Source organism: Ornithodoros turicata, chromosome 8 (genome assembly GCF_037126465.1).
Source record: "Ornithodoros turicata isolate Travis chromosome 8, ASM3712646v1, whole genome shotgun sequence".
In the NCBI taxonomy this organism is placed as follows: Eukaryota; Metazoa; Arthropoda; class Arachnida; order Ixodida; family Argasidae; genus Ornithodoros; species Ornithodoros turicata.
The window spans coordinates 8,876,470-8,897,361 of record NC_088208.1 but is presented as its reverse complement, the minus strand read 5'-3'; the positions used below and the strand labels follow the sequence as shown (position 1 = coordinate 8,897,361).

General features: G+C 45.9%; 1 protein-coding gene across 2 annotated transcripts in view; it reads left to right on the top strand.

Moving 5' to 3' along the window:
• The window catches only part of LOC135365907 (venom metalloproteinase antarease TserMP_A-like), an 87,061-nt gene that overhangs the window by 53,468 nt on the left and 12,701 nt on the right, over window positions 1–20,892 (top strand). For both annotated transcript variants that reach the window (XM_064598575.1, XM_064598574.1), the window contains exons 11-13: window positions 15,976–16,084; window positions 18,776–18,943; window positions 19,725–19,875. In XM_064598575.1, coding sequence (XP_064454645.1) covers window positions 15,976–16,084; window positions 18,776–18,943; window positions 19,725–19,875 — 428 coding nt within the window. The remainder of the gene's footprint in view (window positions 1–15,975; window positions 16,085–18,775; window positions 18,944–19,724; window positions 19,876–20,892) is intronic.

Below are 20,892 nucleotides of genomic sequence, written 5' to 3'. Positions count from 1 at the left end.
ACTATTTTCTTTGAGACATGCTATTAAGTGAGGATACATTTTGCCCCGGAACAATGAGCACGTTAGAACGCTTTGCCTAAGTAGAGTTCACATTGGGAATGCCATGGGTTTTGTGGGTGTTGGTCGGGTACGGGACATGCATAAAGCGTTCGGGCGCAGCCCGGGCGAGTAAGTCCTGAAGAAAGTCTACCTTATGACGGGCTGCGCATTCACAGAGCGGTCATCGCTCGGGCAGATAACTCAAAGAAAGTAGTCTTGGACCAGGCCTGGGCATGAAAATTCGGCATGGGCAACAACTACGAAAACAACTTTCTGCTCAGTTTTTAAATTTGGAGAAATTCCCGTGCTTGTAAGCTGATACAGTCATGCACCTGTGACAGAAAAGACAAAATACAGAGTTTATTGTAGTATCTCTGTGCCGACAGGGAACAGTAAAGCTCACTTGGTCACAGTTGTGGCCCGGTAAGTACAATTGTAGCACAATGACACTGAATAGGCAATCATAATGACAATTTAGGGGACTGAAACCACTGTATCAACAAGGAGTTATTACGTTTGACATATTTTCTAGCACAATAAAGTAGATGACTTTGACGCGTGTGCAAACCATTTTAGAAAAGTGAACACAAAATAAGGCAATGTTACACAGAATGGCGTATAACCTGTACCATTAAATCAATGAAATTTGTTAATGAACTAGCGTTCTTGCTCTGGCCCATTATGGATCAAAGAACTGTTCTGAGTGGAAGAGTGAAAACACAGTACAACTTTAGCTGTTCCAACAGTTTTCTGCTCTAGAAAGCTGACAAGTACTGTTCTATGCTCGTTTGGTGCATTCACAAATTTGTCTAAAATTAAATAAGCAGATGCAGCAGAACTGGGCCGTGCTCTTTCAGGTACACAATAAGTAAACAAATTGTGTGATATTGACAACGAACAAAATGTCAAAACAGTTTCCTGCTGGGAAAGATAAAGTTTATGTAGCATTTTACACATTCACACAAATATGACATATCATTAAATAGGTAAATAAAGTTAGCTTGAATGAACGAGCATACTTTCTGAGGCACATTACAAATAAGATAATGTTTTGTACCGAAAACAAAACCACAAAGGCAATGCAGAAGCCTCATTTTTCATACTGTTACGCATCCTAAAAGATAAGGCAAGATATTGTAAAATGACCACGGCATAAACATGAACAAAAAGCTGCAACACTATAAGATGACAGGCACCCATATCAGAAAACAACAAGAAAAGTCGCTAGGTAGACATGCAGTCATTCGTATTTGATCGCATTTTGTTTTGTCACCTTGTGATGTTTCAGAAGGATTAATTTGTTCTGAAGTTTATCATCACACAATTTATCAAAAACAAAATTTCCCTAGTTAAGACTACATTTGCATGGCACCAAAGAGAAGCCCATCTAGACATTACTCCATTTTGTCACGAGTCTGATCGTAATTCATGAACCAAGTACAGTGACAAAGACCCAGAAAATGATGCCTTGTGGCACCTATACAGTTCCGCGCATAGGGAATTCAGCATGCCTTCACTCCATCCGTGCTTAGAGAGGGGTTGTGAGTAACTCTGCTCAAACCTAGGGGGAAAGTGGTTATAAAAAACTTTGCAGGGCAGCATCACAGATAAGAGGGCTACTGCATGCTGATCTGCATCAAATATATCTGTCGCCAATTACACCCCCAATCTTACCCTCTCTCCTTTACATTTTTTGTTGTTCTCTGCTCCTGCAGTTGCTTTGGCTCAGCTTGCGAACCTCCTCTTGTCGCATGGGGAGCAAAAGGATGCTAAGTAGGTGAGACGGGGAACGTGTAGTTTTTCAGTCTTTTTTTTTTATCTGCCTAGCTTGTGATGATCGATATGCCTGAGTCAAGTCGAGTAATTTCATCAGGATTTCTCGTTCGAGCCATGGCACAGGGCCTTAAGTGGCCTTGACTGGGTAACATACTGAGCTGCTTGCTCAAAGTTGGTCATGATAAATCTCATAAGAAATGAAGCCCACATACATGAGGTCGAGGAAACATAATGGAGCGAAATACTGTTGGCCGCATGCCTTCGTTACAAATATTTAACGTAAGTACTGGGTCATCCTGTATGTAGCTGCAGCAGATTCTTCCCGTTTCTGCTGAGACCGTTCTTGCTACCTCATGCAATCCCTTATCTTTTAAAATACGTAACAATCACATTAATGTTTATATAACATGTTGCTATGCCATCCTGCATATCACAAAAAGGGTCGTACAATATAGTGCATGCAGCTTATCAGCATGGCGAACGAGTGCAATGGAAAGCTCAGACAGACCAATGACAGAATACTCAGAACAGCTCACAACAACAACCATGACTCCTCTACCTTTTTTATGATAATTTTTAAGACAGGTACTTAGTATCTTCTCACTGCCAGCTCACAGCAGCAGGAAATGTCTTGTGTTGCCATCAGTTACCTGCACTGAATGTGTTGCTCATAAATTCGTCGCTACATTTCTGTGTTTTCCTGCACCCGTTCACGATGGTGAGCACAACAAGTACGATCAAGGTAAGAACCAACTTCATTGCTTTGAAGTCTTTTAGTTTTATGAACAAAGAGAGCGCCCTTGCTGCTGATCCACTCACATGGCTCCTCTTCGACCTGATGTATTTCGTAGACGGTTTGATGCCCAGGAAATATCTGCAGTGTGCAGAGGTACTCTTAGGACACTTGACAGAATGATGGCATGATTGCACAAAGCAATCAACCCTATGTTAGTCTCCCACAGGTCTTGAAAACGCAAACAAATTTCTGCTGTTAAAATAATAGTGATTAGCTACGCTCGAGTTTGAACTACCCTTTGCAGAGTAAGAGTACCTACCAATCAAATACAAGAAAAGTAGTTTAATTAGTAGCTGAAGTACAAGTAGTTTAATTGCTGCCCATTACTAGGCGAGTCACACTCTGTTCCAAAAGAAACAGCTTGACATGTATGAAAACATACAAAACACATCAAGAAGGTAGGTAATCATAATCCGCTGGTCAGCTGTCAGGAAGAATGCCACGGCTGCTTATTAGCTCCCTGCATAAGGTTCCTCATTTGCAGTGCTATATGATCAGGTTCAAGCGGCATCTACAACAATTAGTGTGATGTTTGACGTGTCACAGCTCCAATGAATTAAAACTATTTTTTTATCGGCTATGTTGTCCATAATTGAAAAAGCTGAAAGGTGCTTAACAAAAACATCACTTTTGCTCAATTCACACTTATTAGTGTTACTGCCTTGAATGTGCACATAAAAGAGTGCCTGATAATTCAAAGAAAAATTGCCAGCCTATAGAGTATCAATTAATCAATTACAATTATTACACACAGCATTTGCACTTCCTTTCTTCAAAGCACATCGATGCACTACTCACATTCACTGACTGACACTTTCTTTTTTGACGGTGTTTTCTCTGGCAGTGGTCTGAAGGTGCATGAAACGTCTCGAATGTCACCTTTCACTCAGGATGGTAGCAAGGAAATAAATAGCTGTTAATATTCATATGGTTGCCCTGGTGTTCCACATAGGCTAGCGGCGTGGAGCGGCCCATTTCTTGCGCTTGTACGTTTTTCTTCATTGTGCCTGAGGAGAACACAGATATTCTACTCAAGACGCTTGTAATACAACACTCACGCATCCAACAGTTTGCTAACACCGCACAGGAAATGTGAACATCATAACTTCCTAGTTCTCATTCACGCCAAGCTCTTGTGAGCCATCAGTTGTGTAAGCTGACGCCGACAACGAATATCACGTTGAAGAGGAGCGGTTCGCTTGTTCGTTCTTGTCGGTACTGTTATCTAATAAGGAACGAGACACCGATTGGGTCGAACGACAAAATGCACCGCACCACATTTTCTTGGCTCAACAGCTCTGACTGCGCGGTCAGATGCACGCACAACCATCCCACTGCTGTTACAGCAACTAGCCTTCATGAACACGCGCAATAACGTACACATTCAAGCATACTCGCGTCAGGAATTGATATGCACCCCGATGCAGTCAGTTTGAGCATATCACCGTGTCGTTTTATTCTCAACCACATGACTTCACTACGCGGCAAGTATAAATGACAGGCATTGGTGAAGTTAGGCCTAAACAGTTTCCGTTCGTACGACACGACAAACACACAGTAGTTGTCTCCGCACACTCTTAGTGGAACTTCTGTTCCGGTATCAAAAATCTAGCACTATGCACTTGCTACAGACCATGACAATGGGATTCAACCTAATTTAAACAAGAAATCTGCTCACCTGAAGCTGAGACGAAGATACAAAGATGCAACTACGTAGCAGAGCGCCAACCGCCAACTTTCGAAACCGCAGTTCGTGAGCACACGTTTGTGAGAGCACGGTCAACAGACGACGATCCCTCGGATCTCTCGCTCGTATCCAAGCGGGAGAAAAAAGGTGGTTTGATTCGATCGCATTTTCGCTGCGCTGATTGCAATATGGCTGACAAACGTCGATCGTGCTCGCTGCAGTTCTTAAACAGAGTATGCTCTGTAAAATGATTATACAGAAGAGTCTGTACCCATTTACAGGGAATTTCTCTGTTTTTTCTCTGTTATTTTACAGAAATTTTTTTCAGTGTATAAGGAGGAGAAAGAAAACGGTAGCGTGGTGGTCAGATGGCTACTATGCGCCTCGGTGGGAAAGCTTATCTGTGCATCAACAACAACAAATTTATTGATAATGAATGGGAAATTTCGCCACATAAGGTGGTGCGGCCCACGACCCCAAGGCACATTCGGCAGGATGAGATATTTCCTGATGATGAGGTGATGAACGATGCTAAATAGGGGTTGATAATCTGTGGAGTCAGTAAGACATCAGAACGGTAGGCAAAACCTCAGCACACAAAAAAAACACACACACACACACAGCACATGGTACGCAGGCACATCATAGGGTAGAGAGGAGGTCAGTGTCACGGAGAAAAATCTTGAAGTAAGAGCTTGGCGATGGACGATTTAGTTAGACCAAGGGCCGAGGATTGTTGTCAATGTGCATGGTGCGGCCGTGATCGATTGCAGGCGACACTGCAGAGCTGCTCTTTGGGAGGTGTAAAGATGGCAGTCGAGCAGCACATGCTTGGTATCCGCCAAAACAGCACAGCCAGAAAAGAGCATAGAGTTGGAGCGGCCTATCAGATGCTTGAAATGGGACGGGGGAGGGCGGGGGTGAATGCAACCCCGAGACGAAGCCTGTACATCAGCGACGCAAAATGGCGAGGCACACGAGAAAGGCATGGTGAAGCCAAAGTCAGGGTCCACTTCACGCATCAGAACTCTTGATGGAACGTCACGAGACCATTGCGCACGTGCGAGAGGCCTCACCACATCATTTAGGAAGATTCGCCTGTCGCCTTTGGGGAGTAATTCTTGTAATCTTTGGAATCCGCACGTTTGATCGGGAATTATACGCAGCTGCTGCAGCCTCTTCATTGCCGCGGATGCCGCAGTGTGCAGGAACCCACTGGAAGTAGATAAAGTGCCCGCTAATGTCAAGATGGCTTAGTTCCTCCAGTATCTCCACAACCACTGGCGCAAGTGATCCACGAATACGCATGTTCGCTATACACTGGAGAGCTGCCTTGGAGTCGCAGTATATCACGCAACTGCTGATAACGGCGGACGGAATATGTTTGAGGAAAAACAAAATGGCATGCAATTTGTGGGAAACCTTCCGGTTAACCCACCACCGGGACCACGCCCGTTCATCCGACCCGCGCAAGGAACGCAGACACAAGTTCGAACAATTAACAAAGGGTTTATTTCGTACCTTCAAACTGCGCAAGCCAAGGCTTTCCCCCAAGAAGAGCGACCCTCTCCGGGCCGCCAACGCATCTTAAATAAGTTCTTCGGGTATCCGCCTCCTAATCTACCCGCAAGCGGCACGCGCCATCTATCTATCGCGACACCTGTCGACAACAGCACAAAACAAATCCCACAAATTCTGCCGACGTGGATGAGGTGCAGTGCGAGAGACGGTATGCGTGGCACAACGACATTGACGGAATTGTAAAGGCAGCAGTGGAGCAGTTTAAAGGAGAATTAAAGTGGTATCTAACATGGCCAAAAACTGCAGTCATCTTGTAAAGCAGTATGTGAAAAGCATTCCCGCAAAATATTTTTGTCCAAGGTTGTTTCACCGCGGCGCAATTAATTTGCAAAATCGCCTACCCACTCTCCCAAATCACCCACCCTAGTGTGACGTTCGTGCTAGAGAACCCCTTCCCTGGTTGGTAGGAAAAACCGTCTGCTACGAACATTGCGAGCTGTTTCTTGTTGACTTCTATTCTCTATATGATTTCTATCGCGTTTTCTAAAGAAACAAAGCATATATGCACCCTGAGAAAATGAGGTTGCATTCACAAGAGTAATATATCCGTGGCTTGTGTGCAATCTCAGAACTCACAGTAGCAGAAATCAACCGATGACGTCGGTATTTTGGCGCCACCTGTTAGCCACTGAACCAACTGTGCGATGAAAATTGTAAGAGAGGCTGCACACTGTCGGGAAGACAGGGGTGACACAAACCCGCCATTGTTGTAACTACCCTCAAGCGGGTGCCTTTGGCGAAACTGCCATCTTGTCCTGGTCTCACGTCATAGAAAACGTCATTTTGTGGTCATGTGACTTTGTTTTCATCTCGTTATGCCGCTTACCGACATATCTCCGTCGTCATAAAGCCAAGAAATGACCATATTTTGCCAGCGTAAACCATGCGGTGCTTCTTCCGCAACATTGTAGCCCATTTCTCCTTAGTTTAAGTACATCGCATCGGCTCAGTGAGTCTTAACGCGCGATCGTCATCACATCTTTGGAAGTCGTACACAGTACGAGGCCTTATGTGCAAAACTGTACGTTTTACTGCGAGATTATCGGGTAAAAATAATTACCGTGATCGAAAGAGATCCAAAACGTCGCGCAGAAACAACCACCGCATTGTTCACAAACAGTTTGGCCGCCGATCACAAGCGCCGCCATCTTTAGGGTTACGTGTGCCTTGACACGTTTGCTGTGCCGTGCGACCAGGACCTGTCCAGAATGCATTGCGTTCGCCCAGCACGCTTTCGTCTACGGAGCAATACATTGAGTGCCATCCCTGTGATCGGGAAGCACTGGGGTATCGCTGTACAACACACTCGTACTTCCCGTGGTATCAGCTAGCGGTCCCAAAAAATCGAGGTCGTGTCGTTAACTGCCAGTGATGGCCAGTAGTTAACTAATTTGTTCAAAACGGGAGGCGTACGCCTTTTCTGTGACAGTTATGAACAGCATAAGTGTCACAAAAAAAGCGTACGCCTCTCGTTTTCAACAAATCAGGGCAGATAACGATATCATTCGAGATGATTGTTGGCTAGGAGAGTGCTATGCGGTGAAGTTCATTTTTAAGAGTGTACTTGCAGAAATGTAGTGGCAACTACTAGTTAAACTATTATTTTGAGTAGTTAACTACAGTATAGCTAGGTTACTGCAGGCGCCAACTACTCCTGATTTTGCTGCAAGCTTTACGGCACGATTGTGCTTCCGACTTTTACCTTGAGCTACTTGTTTGATGAGAACGGAGGTGCAGAGCAATTATGTCGTGCATGTGTACTAAATCTTCACTTTTAATGCTTGTCTAGTGAAGTCTCATTTGCTGTGAAATAATTCTGCTACTTAGTTTATGGCGTAGGCATAGAAAGAATCCCGTCGCAAGCTTTGTATTTGACGATCGTAGGAATGGCTTGACCTAAAGTTTATCATTGCTTGTGATTCATATTTAGGTGTCCAAGAACACTACAAGGAATTGGTGCTGATGGACAACGTTAAGTAGTTATAGATGTAGTTAAAATACATTGCAGTAGTTAAAGTAGTAGTTTTAACTACTCCCCTGAAAAGTAGTTGAACTACTAGTTAAATTACTCCATCGCAAGGTAGTTAGTAGTTATAGTTAAACTACTGTAGAAGTGGTTAGTGGCCCATCACTGTTGACTGCCTTCAAATTCTCCGTTTCGGACATCACGCAGCCGGAGAATGCCTGGCGCTCTCCGAAGCGGTAGCAGACGCTCCGCCCTGCGCGGTGTTGCTCACCTCGATCATGTGAGCCCAGATCCAATGAGGAGCGTTCCTACCACTCGCGTCACATAGTGACGCACATGGCGGCGCTCATCACATGGCTATCCTGCCGAAGGAGGGTGTTTCGCGCACTGGGGATCCGGTGGGTATTGCAGGATTCGGTATTGCAGGCGTCCCAATTTCGCTACGGTAGCACTAACTTTGGGGAAAACTGTTTTCGTCCGCCTAACATTCCATACCGACCAAAAACAGAAACAAAGTTGTGTGCCTCTAGACTGCTCCTTTAAGTTGGTCGACCCATCTGTGAATACTGCAGTGTGCGAGGGTAACGGCACTACATCATGTCTAGCGCAAGTTGTTTCAACACGGGTGCTGCAACGTGATCTCCCTTGCTCTTGAGCCCAGGTATGGTAGTAGAGATTGAAGGTATCCAAAAGACCCACGGAGGCGGCCTGGGTATGACTGATCTGACCACAAAAGCCGGTAGCAACGGCTTTACAGCAGCGATGCAGCGAGAAATGTTGCTCTGCGTCCGCCTTTTAAGCTTCGAAACCAAGGGGTGACGACGGTGTTCCGCGACGAGGCGTAGATAATGGCGCACAGTTTCTCTGAGACGTAAGACCTCTACTGGCAGCTCGCGGTCCTCTGCCACCACCATGTGCGTTTTAGCGGCGCGGGGTACACCGAGGCAGATCCTCAAGCTTCTGGCCTACATACACCGAAGCCTCTGTTCAGAAGTTCTTGAGATGCCGTGTAAGACCGGGAGGTGTAGAGAATGGTTCCTCGAACCAATGCCCCATGAATCGATAGGAGCGCCTCCTGACGGCATGTAGCGCCTGCGTTGGTCCAGCGTTGAACTTTCGCTTCCAGGAACCTTATATGGGCGCTCCACGTGAGATTGGCATCGAAGATAACACCCAGGAATGGCACTTCACTTCGCTGAGTGTATTATTGCCTAGCGGAAGAGGGAATGCGCTCACGCCTTTCCGCGTGAACTGGAGCACAACCGCCTCCTCAGCCGAGATGTCCATGACAGCCTTGGTGAAGTAATGCTGAACAGCGTCCAACGAGATTTGAAGGCGGCGTTGAATCGCTGGCCTTGATTTGCCAGTGGTCCAAACCACTGATCTCTGTAGTATAGGCTGGATCGCGCATATGGTGCTCCACAGCGTGGTCACCGGCCGCCATATTGGTGGGCCCAATGCATTCTGTCGTCTGCATTTAGTTCAAGCGGGGCTGCCGGTATTTTTTAAAATTTACTTTAAACTCAAGGGCATGTCATGCCAGTTTGTTGCAGCTTTGAGTACACTTCACACGGACAGAGAAAGAGGGATAATTTTTCACAGGTAAGCTCTTTATTTTGAGGAAAAATCTGTTTATTCGTATCTCATGCATCTGACAACTCGGACTTGTTTGGATTGGTACTTCGCTGGTGCCATTACGTACTAAGAAAGTATTTCTGGCTGCTCCTATGAATCTGAATGTATTTTCTATAAACAATGCGCTTGTGCTTGCAGGTGCGTGCAAGAAGCGGATGCAGAACCTGCGCCAATATGCCAGTTTGTTCCACTGTTCTTTTAATTTGTGAGGTACAGCGGAAGTAAATAAACTGCTGTGTTAACCTCGTATGTGCAGTCGCTCCTACAGCGCATGTGATAAGTCATGCATGTGCGTGCTCGTCGTGCACGGCGCTTTGAATTTCTGTAAAGAAATACGCTGACAGCTGAACAACTGCAAAGCACTCGTGACAATAACGTTATTTTAAGATTAGGAATAGGGAGTTTCATCGCCAGGGTCTGTGCCCGACCCCATTGCTGGTGGTGATGTGGTGAATAAAATAATGCGCCCCTTCAGAATAAGGATCGAGGTCTTATTGCAGAACACACACAGATACACTCGTAGAACATAATACGATAAAGGAAAAAGTCAAACGAAAACCGTACGATACCAAACCACATAATAACGAACGAGAATCGCGGAACAGCACACGAAAACCGAACAACAAACGAAAACAAACAAAAAGTATAAAAACGGAGGTACCTTACAATAACAAACAGTGTGAAACCTTCCTGAGCAAAAATAATTAATTTTATAGGTTGACATTCACCAAATTCACCTTCATGCGTGTGCGCCCTGTGCACGACATTTACGACCCCCTATTCGGAATACAGGCAGCGGAGAAGAAAAAGAAGGCAATTACCATTAAAAACTACAGGAACGCAGCTAAAGCACGTTTGGAATACACCAGCACACTGATTCCTAAGAAAAATGCGTGCTAATCAGCAAAGAGGAGCGTTTAAATCGCAATAAATAATCCAAATCAAATCGCTTCCCATTGTTTCCTATGGAGCAGCCGGCGCCAGTGGGCCCTCCAACATGGCGGCCGCAACTCTCCCTCAGCGCCCCTCTCCTATGCGCGATCCAGCCTTTATACATGAAGATCAGTGGTCTAAACGGACAGATCGTCTGCATATGCAGAGAGCTGAACTTTGCGATGAACGCAACGCTTGATATCCGCCATAATTAAATTGAAGATGGGACCTAATACACTTCCTTGAGGAACGCCTTGGGTCAAAACTGTTTTTTTGCGTGTCACCGTCCCGAGTGCGGACGAAAATTGTTCTGTTGGACAAGAAGCTCGCCACCCATCAAGGAAATGAACGGCCAATTTGAAAAAAAAAAACAAAAAAAAACGCCAAGGTATGTTTACTAACTTCTCGTTCCGGGCAAGCTCAGTTCTTTTTGTAACGAAGCTGTAGATCTCTTTAGCGGTAGGCCCGCCTAGTGCTTTTTTTTTTTCTTTTTTTTTTGCTTGAGAGGAAGAGAAAAAGATTTTGGAATTTCGACCAAATCGGCTTTAGGGGGGGGGCAAATCTGTAAAAACGGTTTTCCAAATTATAGCCTTCAGGCGACCTACATGTAACCTCCATTGCACATCGACTTATTATTTTGAGATATTACTTTATTACTTTGAGATATTATTTTATTTTGCTATTTATTATTTTGAGACGTTTGAAGTACGTCATTAACGATGCTGTTCGTTTCTTTCCTAAAAAGTAGCACATGAAGTACCGCGTTACTTCTTACGGGTAACGGTAGCGGTATTCCGCTACTTTCAGGAACCTGTAACGATATCGGGATTTCGTTAATTCTTGCTCAGGTAGCGCGTATCGGTATTACGCTACCTTTTTCGGGTAGCGGGTTCAACACTGTAGGCTTGAGCATTTGTGTAAGCATTAAGCAAGACTAATTTCTACAGTGAGTCTCCTGCACTCTAAGAAAAGATTGAGTACGTCTAACTGTATTGCCATTGCAAAATCTTTGTCTCGGATATCGTTCTTATGTAGCGTGACATTCACACTTCTTTTTGGATGCGTAGAGGTTACACTGCACCCAGGAGTGTAACTTAAGTCCCTTAATGGAGTCAAATTACTTTCAGGGGAGAGTGTAACATTATTTTCATGTGCTTCGCTGACGTCATATTGTTATTTCTTTCGTTTCTTTTTCGTCAAGGTAGGCTCTCTTTAGTGTTGGGGTACTGTGCCTGGATATGCCTATCTACGCCGCAGAAAAGGGCACTGTAGCCAGGGGACGTCCCACAAAAGTCGCACACGTCACATATGTATGCGACGTCTACCCGACGTTACCTACACGTTCACAATGTGACGTCGAAAATTCTCTGACCTTCTATATCCCAGGGACATCTGCTTGATGTAAAATGAAATGAGCGAGCGATCGGTGTGTTGTGGATACACCAAGGACGCGTGATGTCTATGTCCATACAGCACACAATACTGGTCCTATATTGACTAGGTGTTGGCGATACGGGTCCATTATGGGACCCATTTTACCAGGATGTTCCCCGTATTGGTTCAAACTTATGGCAGTATGGGAGCAATAGCGCCAAGTTTGAGCCAGTAATGGGGAATATGTTGGCAATATGGGCACCATATTGCCCGTGTGCACCCCATATTGACTGAAAATGCAGAAAATGGGACATACCCGCATTGGCCCTTGTACTAAATGGCCAAGCAGCACGGCAAGATTGGGCGTTGAAGATTTTACCAGGATTTTCCTCATATTGATTCAAACTTGGCAGTATGGAAGCCATAGTGCCAAGTTTGAGCCAGTAATGGGGAAAATGTTGGCAATACGGGCCTCATATTGCCCGTGTACACCCGATATTGACTGAAAATGCAAAAAATATGGCATACCCGCATTGGCACTTGTATTAAATGGCCAAGCAGCACGCCAAGATTGGACGTTGAAGATTTTAAGAGGATTTTCCTAATATTGGTTCAAACTTGGCAGTATGGGAGCCATAGTGCCAAGTTTGAGCCAGTCATGGGGAAAATGTTGGCAATATGGGTCCCATATTGCCCGTGTGCACCCCATATTGACTGAAAATGCAGAAAATGGGGCATACCCGCATTGACACTTCTACTAAATGGCCAACTAGCACGCCAAGATTGGACGTTGAAGCATGTGAAATGCCCTGCTCAGTATGCCGTTACATCCAACAACTTCCCAAAGAGGATATACATTGTTCGAAACAGTCAACATGTCTGGCAATCCCACTGTAACATGCGCTGTAACTCGGCTGTACACTTGCACCTGCAGCAAACAGCCGTCATCTTGCTTCGCAATGCCAATCGGTCCCCGTCTCCCCGTCTTGGCGGGTCTAAAAAAATTTTCTCGCGACATAGCCACGTTTTATTGCTGCGTCAGACATCACACGGATTGGTCAAAGTACATTGCGCGCTCTACAATTGGTGGGCGAAGTTTCTAAATAGTATTCTTTCGCGGGCAGCCAGTCTGGCGTGCTCTTACTTAAAAAGAAGAATGGCAGCGTCTCGACCATGTCGGTTGACAGTACCGTCCCAGGCAAAATTTCTTTGAACTGGTACCAGTTGAACTGTGTTATCGAACAGGGACCAGTTGTTCCAACAGGTCCCTGTCCAATAACACAGTTCGCCCAGTCCCAGTTGCAACTGGTACAAGTTGAGACTGGGACCGGCCAGAAACCAGTTGTGTCAACTGGTACCAGTTTCATCAACTGGTACGAGTTGGCCCAAATGGTTTCTGACCGGTCCCAGTCTCAACTGGTAACAGTTTACCCAAGTGGTTTCTAACAGGTCCCAGTCTCGACTGGGACTGGTGGCAAACCTCGATCATTGTTGAACTGGGACTGGTTGAAGTGGCTCCACTTGGAGTGGTGGACTAGTGGACCAGAGTGGACCAGCCCAGCTTGAACTGGTACCAATTTACTTTGCAGTAGCCACCAGTTTGGTAGCAGTTGCTGCAAACTGGGAACGAACTGGAGTCGGTTGACTTCCCAGCTCATTTTTTCGCCTGGGGTATGACTGGGGTATAATACATGACTAGGGTATGTATTATGCAAAGAGAAGTGTGTTCGCCAATTTGTTCGCGTTTCAAAGTGACTCTGCGCTTGCTGTGATCTTTCCCAACACAAATACGTACAGTCTCAAAACTGGATTGTAGTTGTGAGCTGACGAGTCAGACACGCTTTTGAGCTAAGTCGCACTTTGAAATACAGTGACAACGGAGACAGGATTCAGTGTCGGTTGGCCAAAAGCATTTCCGGTTTCATTGTGACCTTTGATGCATCTCCAGCAACGAAAGATGATGCTCACCGTGAAATCGTGTGAGTGCCGCTCGTTTCTAGGAGTAGACCGTGTGTGTGCGTGTTTTGAGAGTTCGAAGTTGGTTTGATTGCAGTATATGTCAACGAACGCAACGGTTTGGGCTCTGTACGCACGGTGAATGTTTCTGTGACACTTTTGAGTCATTACGACGCACCAAATTAAAGTGTATTTCGTCAAAAATTTGCCCTAGTTATTTCGTATTACGAAATTACTATTTTGTATTACGAAATAACTAGCGTCAGGCATGCAAACAAGTAAAAGTTCAGGACCGCCCCAAAGGCGAGCGAAACCGAGAGACTCCTGACTGGCCGAGTGGTATAGGCATCGTGGTTCAATTTCATTGGTTTCATGCCCAGTGCTGCCTGGAATATCTCAAACTATAGCCTCTGTTGGAGGCTGTGGGGGCCTGGCCGGGGCGTAAAATGAAGCGACTCAGAGGCAGAGCCTGTGACCGTTTGAGCGAAATCACGCGTCCTGGAACTAATGCGCATGCGCGACACTGGGATTGGTCGTTTCATTCGAGCGAAAATACCGCTGGTTTCTCTAATGACAATGGAAGCGACAGGCTCAGTAAAAAACACAATGTTTGATAGTGCCTCGAAATTACTGCAGAGGCAGTGCGAGTTGCTGAGACGTATGTCCATCACGAAACTGTTTCGCTCCATTGTACTCTAGGAGCGGGTTGGCAATTTTCGGTCATATACACCGTAGTGCAATGCCAACGAAGGTTTCTGAAGGATGTTTGCCATTGGTAGTTCTTGGCACTGCCTGGATCCTTGAGCAAGACTGGCGCGGCACAAGGTTTTAGTGCGTGGCAGTGTTGTTTTTGTATGCGATCAACGTGAATCAATTAGAAGATCTGCAGAAAAATAAAAGAAAAAGACGACAGAATTGTGGGATATAATATATCGGATAATATTTTATTATTACGCTGTCTTTTCATTAGCGTTTTCGCGATAACATTGGCGCAATATAGGCAATCCAATAGGGAGCCTAGTTGCACTTTTTACGTTTGACCATTATTGGCAGCAATACGAGGCCAACATTTGCCATCCTGGTAGCCCACATCGGTCCAATATTGGGCAAATATTGGTGGGCTGCCTGGGGTGGAATGACATAGGCAAACGGGGAAGATTTTTGGGGGGTTTATAACTCCCTTTACCAAGCAGCGACATTATAGACGGTAGCTTGAATTAAAAACATGATATTTGCCAAGAAGGGGTGGCATACGATTGCACAAGATTCAAATGAGCTTCCTGGAAGGGTGATGAGAGATAAAGTTGCTTGATTGCACACACTGGACTGAACCGGTTATTCTCTTTTGCTTCTTTGAACCTCTTCGGCTGATGCCAATTAAAGTTAGTTGCCAATGCAAAGTAAAGCTCGTCCCGTGTACATCTACTTTGTGTGTGGTCGTCTGTTCTTAGCGCTGTCTTCTGTACGGATCTAAGCTCCTATTGATCTGATGGCATCATCTATTGAACCAACTTCAGCGTTGACTAGTATACAGTGGTTGTGGCGGTACCCCTTCCTCACGGTGATTAAAAGCGCTAAGCGCTTGCAGCCCCACGTGCGAACCAAGCGGATGAAAGCGCAATCTAGTGTCGGAGAGATGAGAGAAAGAGGGAATTATTACACTACTCCGCACAAGAAATATGTATACCGAAATCACTAATTACTCGAAAAATCGCTAAGTGTTGAAACGGGCATCTTTCCAGGAGTATGTTTCGCTGAATGTCCCGATATGCAAAATATTGTTTCGGAAAGCGTCTGAAGTGCGGACGAGCCGCTCACCACTCAGATCATGACCTTAAGGATATTTATCAAAACAGGATGTAGTCTGATAGCGCGACCTGTTCAGGAATTATTGCTCCGGGGATATATGTGTAAACACCCGGTAGATTGAAAGTGGATCACCTTATATTTGCCAGGATTGAGTTGCATGCCCCACGTACGGCAGCAGTCCGAAATTTTATCTCTTGGTTGTGCCGCAATATTAGATAGCCCTACTCTGCCATTAAGATTCGTTATATTAGGCAATGGTCTCCAAACAGCTTTTTCTCTGATGATACTTGAATAATTATGCCGATTATAAATATTAAAGTTGGAAGTTCTTACTACGCATACATATCTTTTACATTATACATGAAAAATAACGAGCAGCACTCGCCTACAAGTGAGCATCGTGACACACATTTTCATTCGCAGGCATGGCTTATGTGGCGGGCGTATGTGGATACGCAAGGGTGTCTGTGGTCGAAGACAATGCATGGTCTTTCCAAGGAACGCGTACCATGGCACACGAGTGGGCACACACGTAAGTAGTATACAGGGCACACAAGTCCGTCACGCCGCAGAGACGGCAGTCGTACTCAATTCGTCACGTGGACAAGTTTGACGCAGAACTTGGATAGAGAACGCGCCAAGACGAACCTGAAGATTCCGTGAAGCGGCTTCGCCAGTGCACAGGTAGAGTGCTGTACAAAAGTTTACGAAACGCGCGAGCGGTGTATTTTCTCCAGGGTGCAACACCCTAGCGGCGGGCGGATGCTGGAGAGTTCAGTCGTTCAGAGGGGTGGGCGAGTGCGCTCGTTGCGACACACTGCCGTATTCGCAGTATCAGGTGAGTGCGGGTAAGCAAACTTGGACCTGCACCCGCACAGTGCCTGCGTGTGTGTGACCCGCACCCGCATCCGTACCCGCAAGAATTTAATCTGGGCGACCCGCACCCGTAGTGCTGTCTGTATACCCGCATACCCACATTGGGACCTGCAGGGGGAAGTGAGCGGTATACACGCGCTCGGCCGCCAGCTCGAACCCCCGTTTTCTTGTTCACCTTCTGGGTGATGAAGATGACGATGCGGGCACGATACACCAGCCTTACCCCAAATCAATGGATGCGTTCCTTCTATTCATTATTGAACGTCCACTCATCCCCTCGTCCACTTTACCACTGTTTCTATTTTAAAACAATGGAAATTCAGAGTGTTGGCCACGTGTCTTCAATCATATGCCAATAAAACTGCAATTCACGAAAGAGCCATATATGCCTGCATTAATAATCGAACTCGCCCGCGAGCACTTGCCTGCTGCAGTCTAGCAAATGGATTTATACGGCCAACAACAAAGGGCACTGCTGAGCTCGCGTGTGACAGAGAGGGATCACTTAGTTAGCCATAGAGTTACCCGCGGTCGCATTGCAGGTACAACCGCATTTTACCCGCTACCCGCAGCGATCTTGAATTCCTACCCGCAAATCGTGACGATGTGCGGGTAACTGCGGGTAACCGCTGGTATACCCGCACCCGCGCTCAGCTCTAGGTATCACTTGACTGTGGTCACAAAGTGGTTTGGATTGGTTTCGCTGCCGGTGCACTCGTCACCCTCCTCTGAACGAGTGAATCAGAGTGAGGAAGCCCGCTTCCGTCCGCCGCTAGGGTGTCGCGCGCTCCGTAAACATTTGGTCAGAACTGTACGTATCAACTGAAGGCCGTGAAAAAGAAACGGTTCACCATAAAATCCATCGCAGATCATTCTATGTGAAAGGTTTTTTTCGGAGTTTCCTCACTGCGATGCCATTTTGGGGGCATTACGACGACTGTTCGCGGGGTAAATGTGGTGTAGCAGCGTATAGTGCGGGTGACAGTTGCCTAGAATTGTGTTCGCTTGGTGGAGCGGTTCGTTATCGTCGACACCGCGCACCCATTAAGGAAGTACCCCAATACCTCCTGGACGGTATTGGAATATAGTTGTATAGTTCTTTCGTGCGCGGACAGTGCTGATAAGAAACCGGCGCATATTTCCCAGAACCGTACCGTTGTGCGAAATCTGTACCTTCGTATCACAAAGGCAATATGTGTCAGTATGCAACCAAGAGGAATTATCTGGACATCCTCCTCGAATTATCTGGGCATCCTCCTGCTGATGCGAGCCATGGTACCTTTCTCGGTTCTTTCAAAAGAACGTCTGTTCCGACGACACGTGACGTTTCGTTCACAAAAGACAAACAAAATCCTGGCGAACACAAAACGCGTTGGCGACACGGAAGTTTTTCGACGCGACTTCATTGAACAATTCGCAACACTGTGAATGTGTTCTGCGGATATCAACATTTAACAGTATTACTTTAGTATAATCAATATCTTCTTCGCAGTTGGTAGGAAGTTAAGTGATAAGATACGCATTTCCCACCTCTACTACTTACATAACTGCAGGTAATCAGATATGCCTATGACTTCTATTGTCATTATGTATAGCTTAAATTACCATATTTTTTACTTCAATGCCTCATTACTCCACGCACGGTCAATAGGGGCGTTTACATGGGCGCATACGTCGACTGGAACGGTTTACATGGCAGGAAGCGATGCGCCTTAGTCCGCCGGGCAATTGTGTCGACTCAGTCGATGACAGCGCCGCCAAGGCACTAAAGTCGTCACTTTGCAATTGCATACTGTTTTATCAGTGTGGAACTTCCTTTACTGCGCCCATAAACATTAAAGCCTTCTACCAACCGCCCAGTCGATGCCCAATGCTGCTGGCTTAAAACGCTTGCACCGGCGGGAACGTCAACCGTGTCCGTCGCCTTGTTTATGTTCTGTGTTGCGGGCGGAGCATGGTGGCAGATGCGTTTGTGACGTAGCGGAAACCGTCGGCGCAGTTGACTTGCCCGGTTTACATGGCAAAGGCGAGACGACTCCAGTCGTCTGATCTACCCCAACGTAGCGACTTATTTCTGCTGCGTCGACGTCCACTTTACGTCGATGTAGGCGGGTTTAAATGAAGAGGGGAGATCGACCTATCTCGCCCGGTCGACTTATGTCGCCTTCATGTAAAAGCGCCTAATGGTGTGCAGATGCAACATGCTAAGGGAGGAACGGCAAAACCTGTGAAAATCTGAAAAGCATAATTAGTCAGTAACGATGGCGAATATTCAGAAGTCGCAGAATGCAGGCATAAATTTTACCCGTCAAAGTTGGTCACTGCTTATTATTTCTTATTTTTCTAGCCTTGGATGCGTCCACGATGGAAGCGGACCTTATGAGCACATTCAAAATCATCCAGGCGCCACAGATTGTCCCTGGAGGCAAGGCTACCTTATGAGCTATGTGACTGAGGACAACAACCAGTTCCAGTTCTCCCCCTGCTGCGCCAATCAGATGTACTTTGTTTCCCAGTAAGTCACCAAAACAGAAAGAAAAGGCACTCGTTTGAGTTAAGGATGTTTGTGCAAATCTGGCGGGTGTGTAGCCTTGCAAACGTGCAAGGCAAAACAGTGGATGCGCATAATCGTGTCATTCAGCATCGCACAGGAGAATTGCAGGTTCAGGTAAATGTTACAGCCTCGTTCAGTGTTAGCTGCTTCACTGCTTCATTCTAGCACTGTCCAAACCTACACTCTTACCACGTAGAACATGTGATGCTGGAAGTTACTCAATTGGAGTGTCGCGTCCAGTCAAATGCGCACCTTTTACACGCCTCTTTTTCCCATTCATCCCATGCCCGCAGGGCAACGAATTGCTCCCCTGTGTGATTGTTTGCATCGGCTGCTGTCAAAGGGCAGCATCGGTAGCCCTCATGTTGTGTAGAGATATGGAGACACTCTGAAAATACAATACGCATGTATCGTAATCGAATAACTGAAAAAGATAATTATAGTGCGCAGAGTGTGTGTGGTGGGGGTATCGGTGTGATCACTCAATCAATTTTTGCATGTTCTACGTTCTGCTATCATATTTTAAAATTATTAGTGATAAAAGTGCATGGTCGCAATGCGCCGCTGTCATTATAATAGGCATGCAGGGGCAACGAATGTGCCTGAAGTAAAGACCGCCATGTTAACTTACACATTTTGTTGCGTAACGTCATCAAGAACAAATAATTGTGGTTATCGACATTCACTTTTACTTAGCGCCACACCGCTATTATACTCATCGACATTCTTACTTTTCCTCCAGACTCGAAGGAAAGCAGTGCCTGTTCTATAACAATAGCCGCAGGACGGATCAGGTCCACACGAATGTTCTACCAGGGGAGACGGTATCTCTGGATAAACTTTGTCAAGTTACCTACGCACATATAGAGGACTACACTTTTACCTACGACCATGTAAGTATACTACGCCTAATTCATTCGCCGTACATACAATACCACCAGGGGTCGGAACCGAAACTGAACCCGAACCGAAAACCGAAAAAAAACGGGATTTTCTGACGAAACTGAGGTCTTTGGTAAATGCAAGGAAAACCTCAGACAGTGTAGCCGGTAGTACGATTCGAACCCACCACCTCCCAGTCTTCAGTACTACCATGGTTACCACGGCCCGTTCGGCCATGCCGCTGACGGATCTTTGCCCCCTACAGTCAGTTCAACATGTTTAGCAAATACAGACTGAGAGCCACGAAAGCTGGTGTGCTTAGCATGTATATCTTCGTCCTTTTCAGCACTTCGATAATCAAACTACAGCGGCTACCTACATGCCGTTCTCACAAAGGGAGTTATGCGGTGAGCAGGGCGTTCTGCTGGAAAGCGTGCGTAACTGATAATTATACCTAAAACGGCTAAGTACCTAAAACGTATTAATTACATGTATTAATTCGTTGCTTTCAGTGAAATGCGACACAGCATTACTGAGGACAGTCGATATTGAAATCCGTCCTCTTTTTCAAACACGCTGAAACGAATTGGTACGTTGAGATTTTGAGAAGCGCAAAATTTTGCTATTGGCGGCAAGAAGTTTGGGAGTCGCCCCTGGTGTTCTCTGAACGACCCGCGTCGTTGGGATACCCTTGGTCAGTACTGGCACATCGCATTGCGTATCAAGGCATTGCAGATGTGAAAGGCTATCCAGCGTGGATATTTTCTGCTGGTTCACAACAAAATCGACATATGTGTTCCAAGTAAGCCCAGCAAACCATATACATTCCAGGTACATCCTGGCGACATCGCAAATTGGATGTTGGGATATTAGCTTCACATAGAGCCCGGTTACGTAGAAGGTGCATCCATGCGACTGCCAGATTTCTACTGTTTTCACATCCCAGAATCGTCGCATAGACATATATTTTTCATATTTGGATGTTCCGGGGATATCTTAAAATTTGTTATTTTTGTGTTGAATCAAGT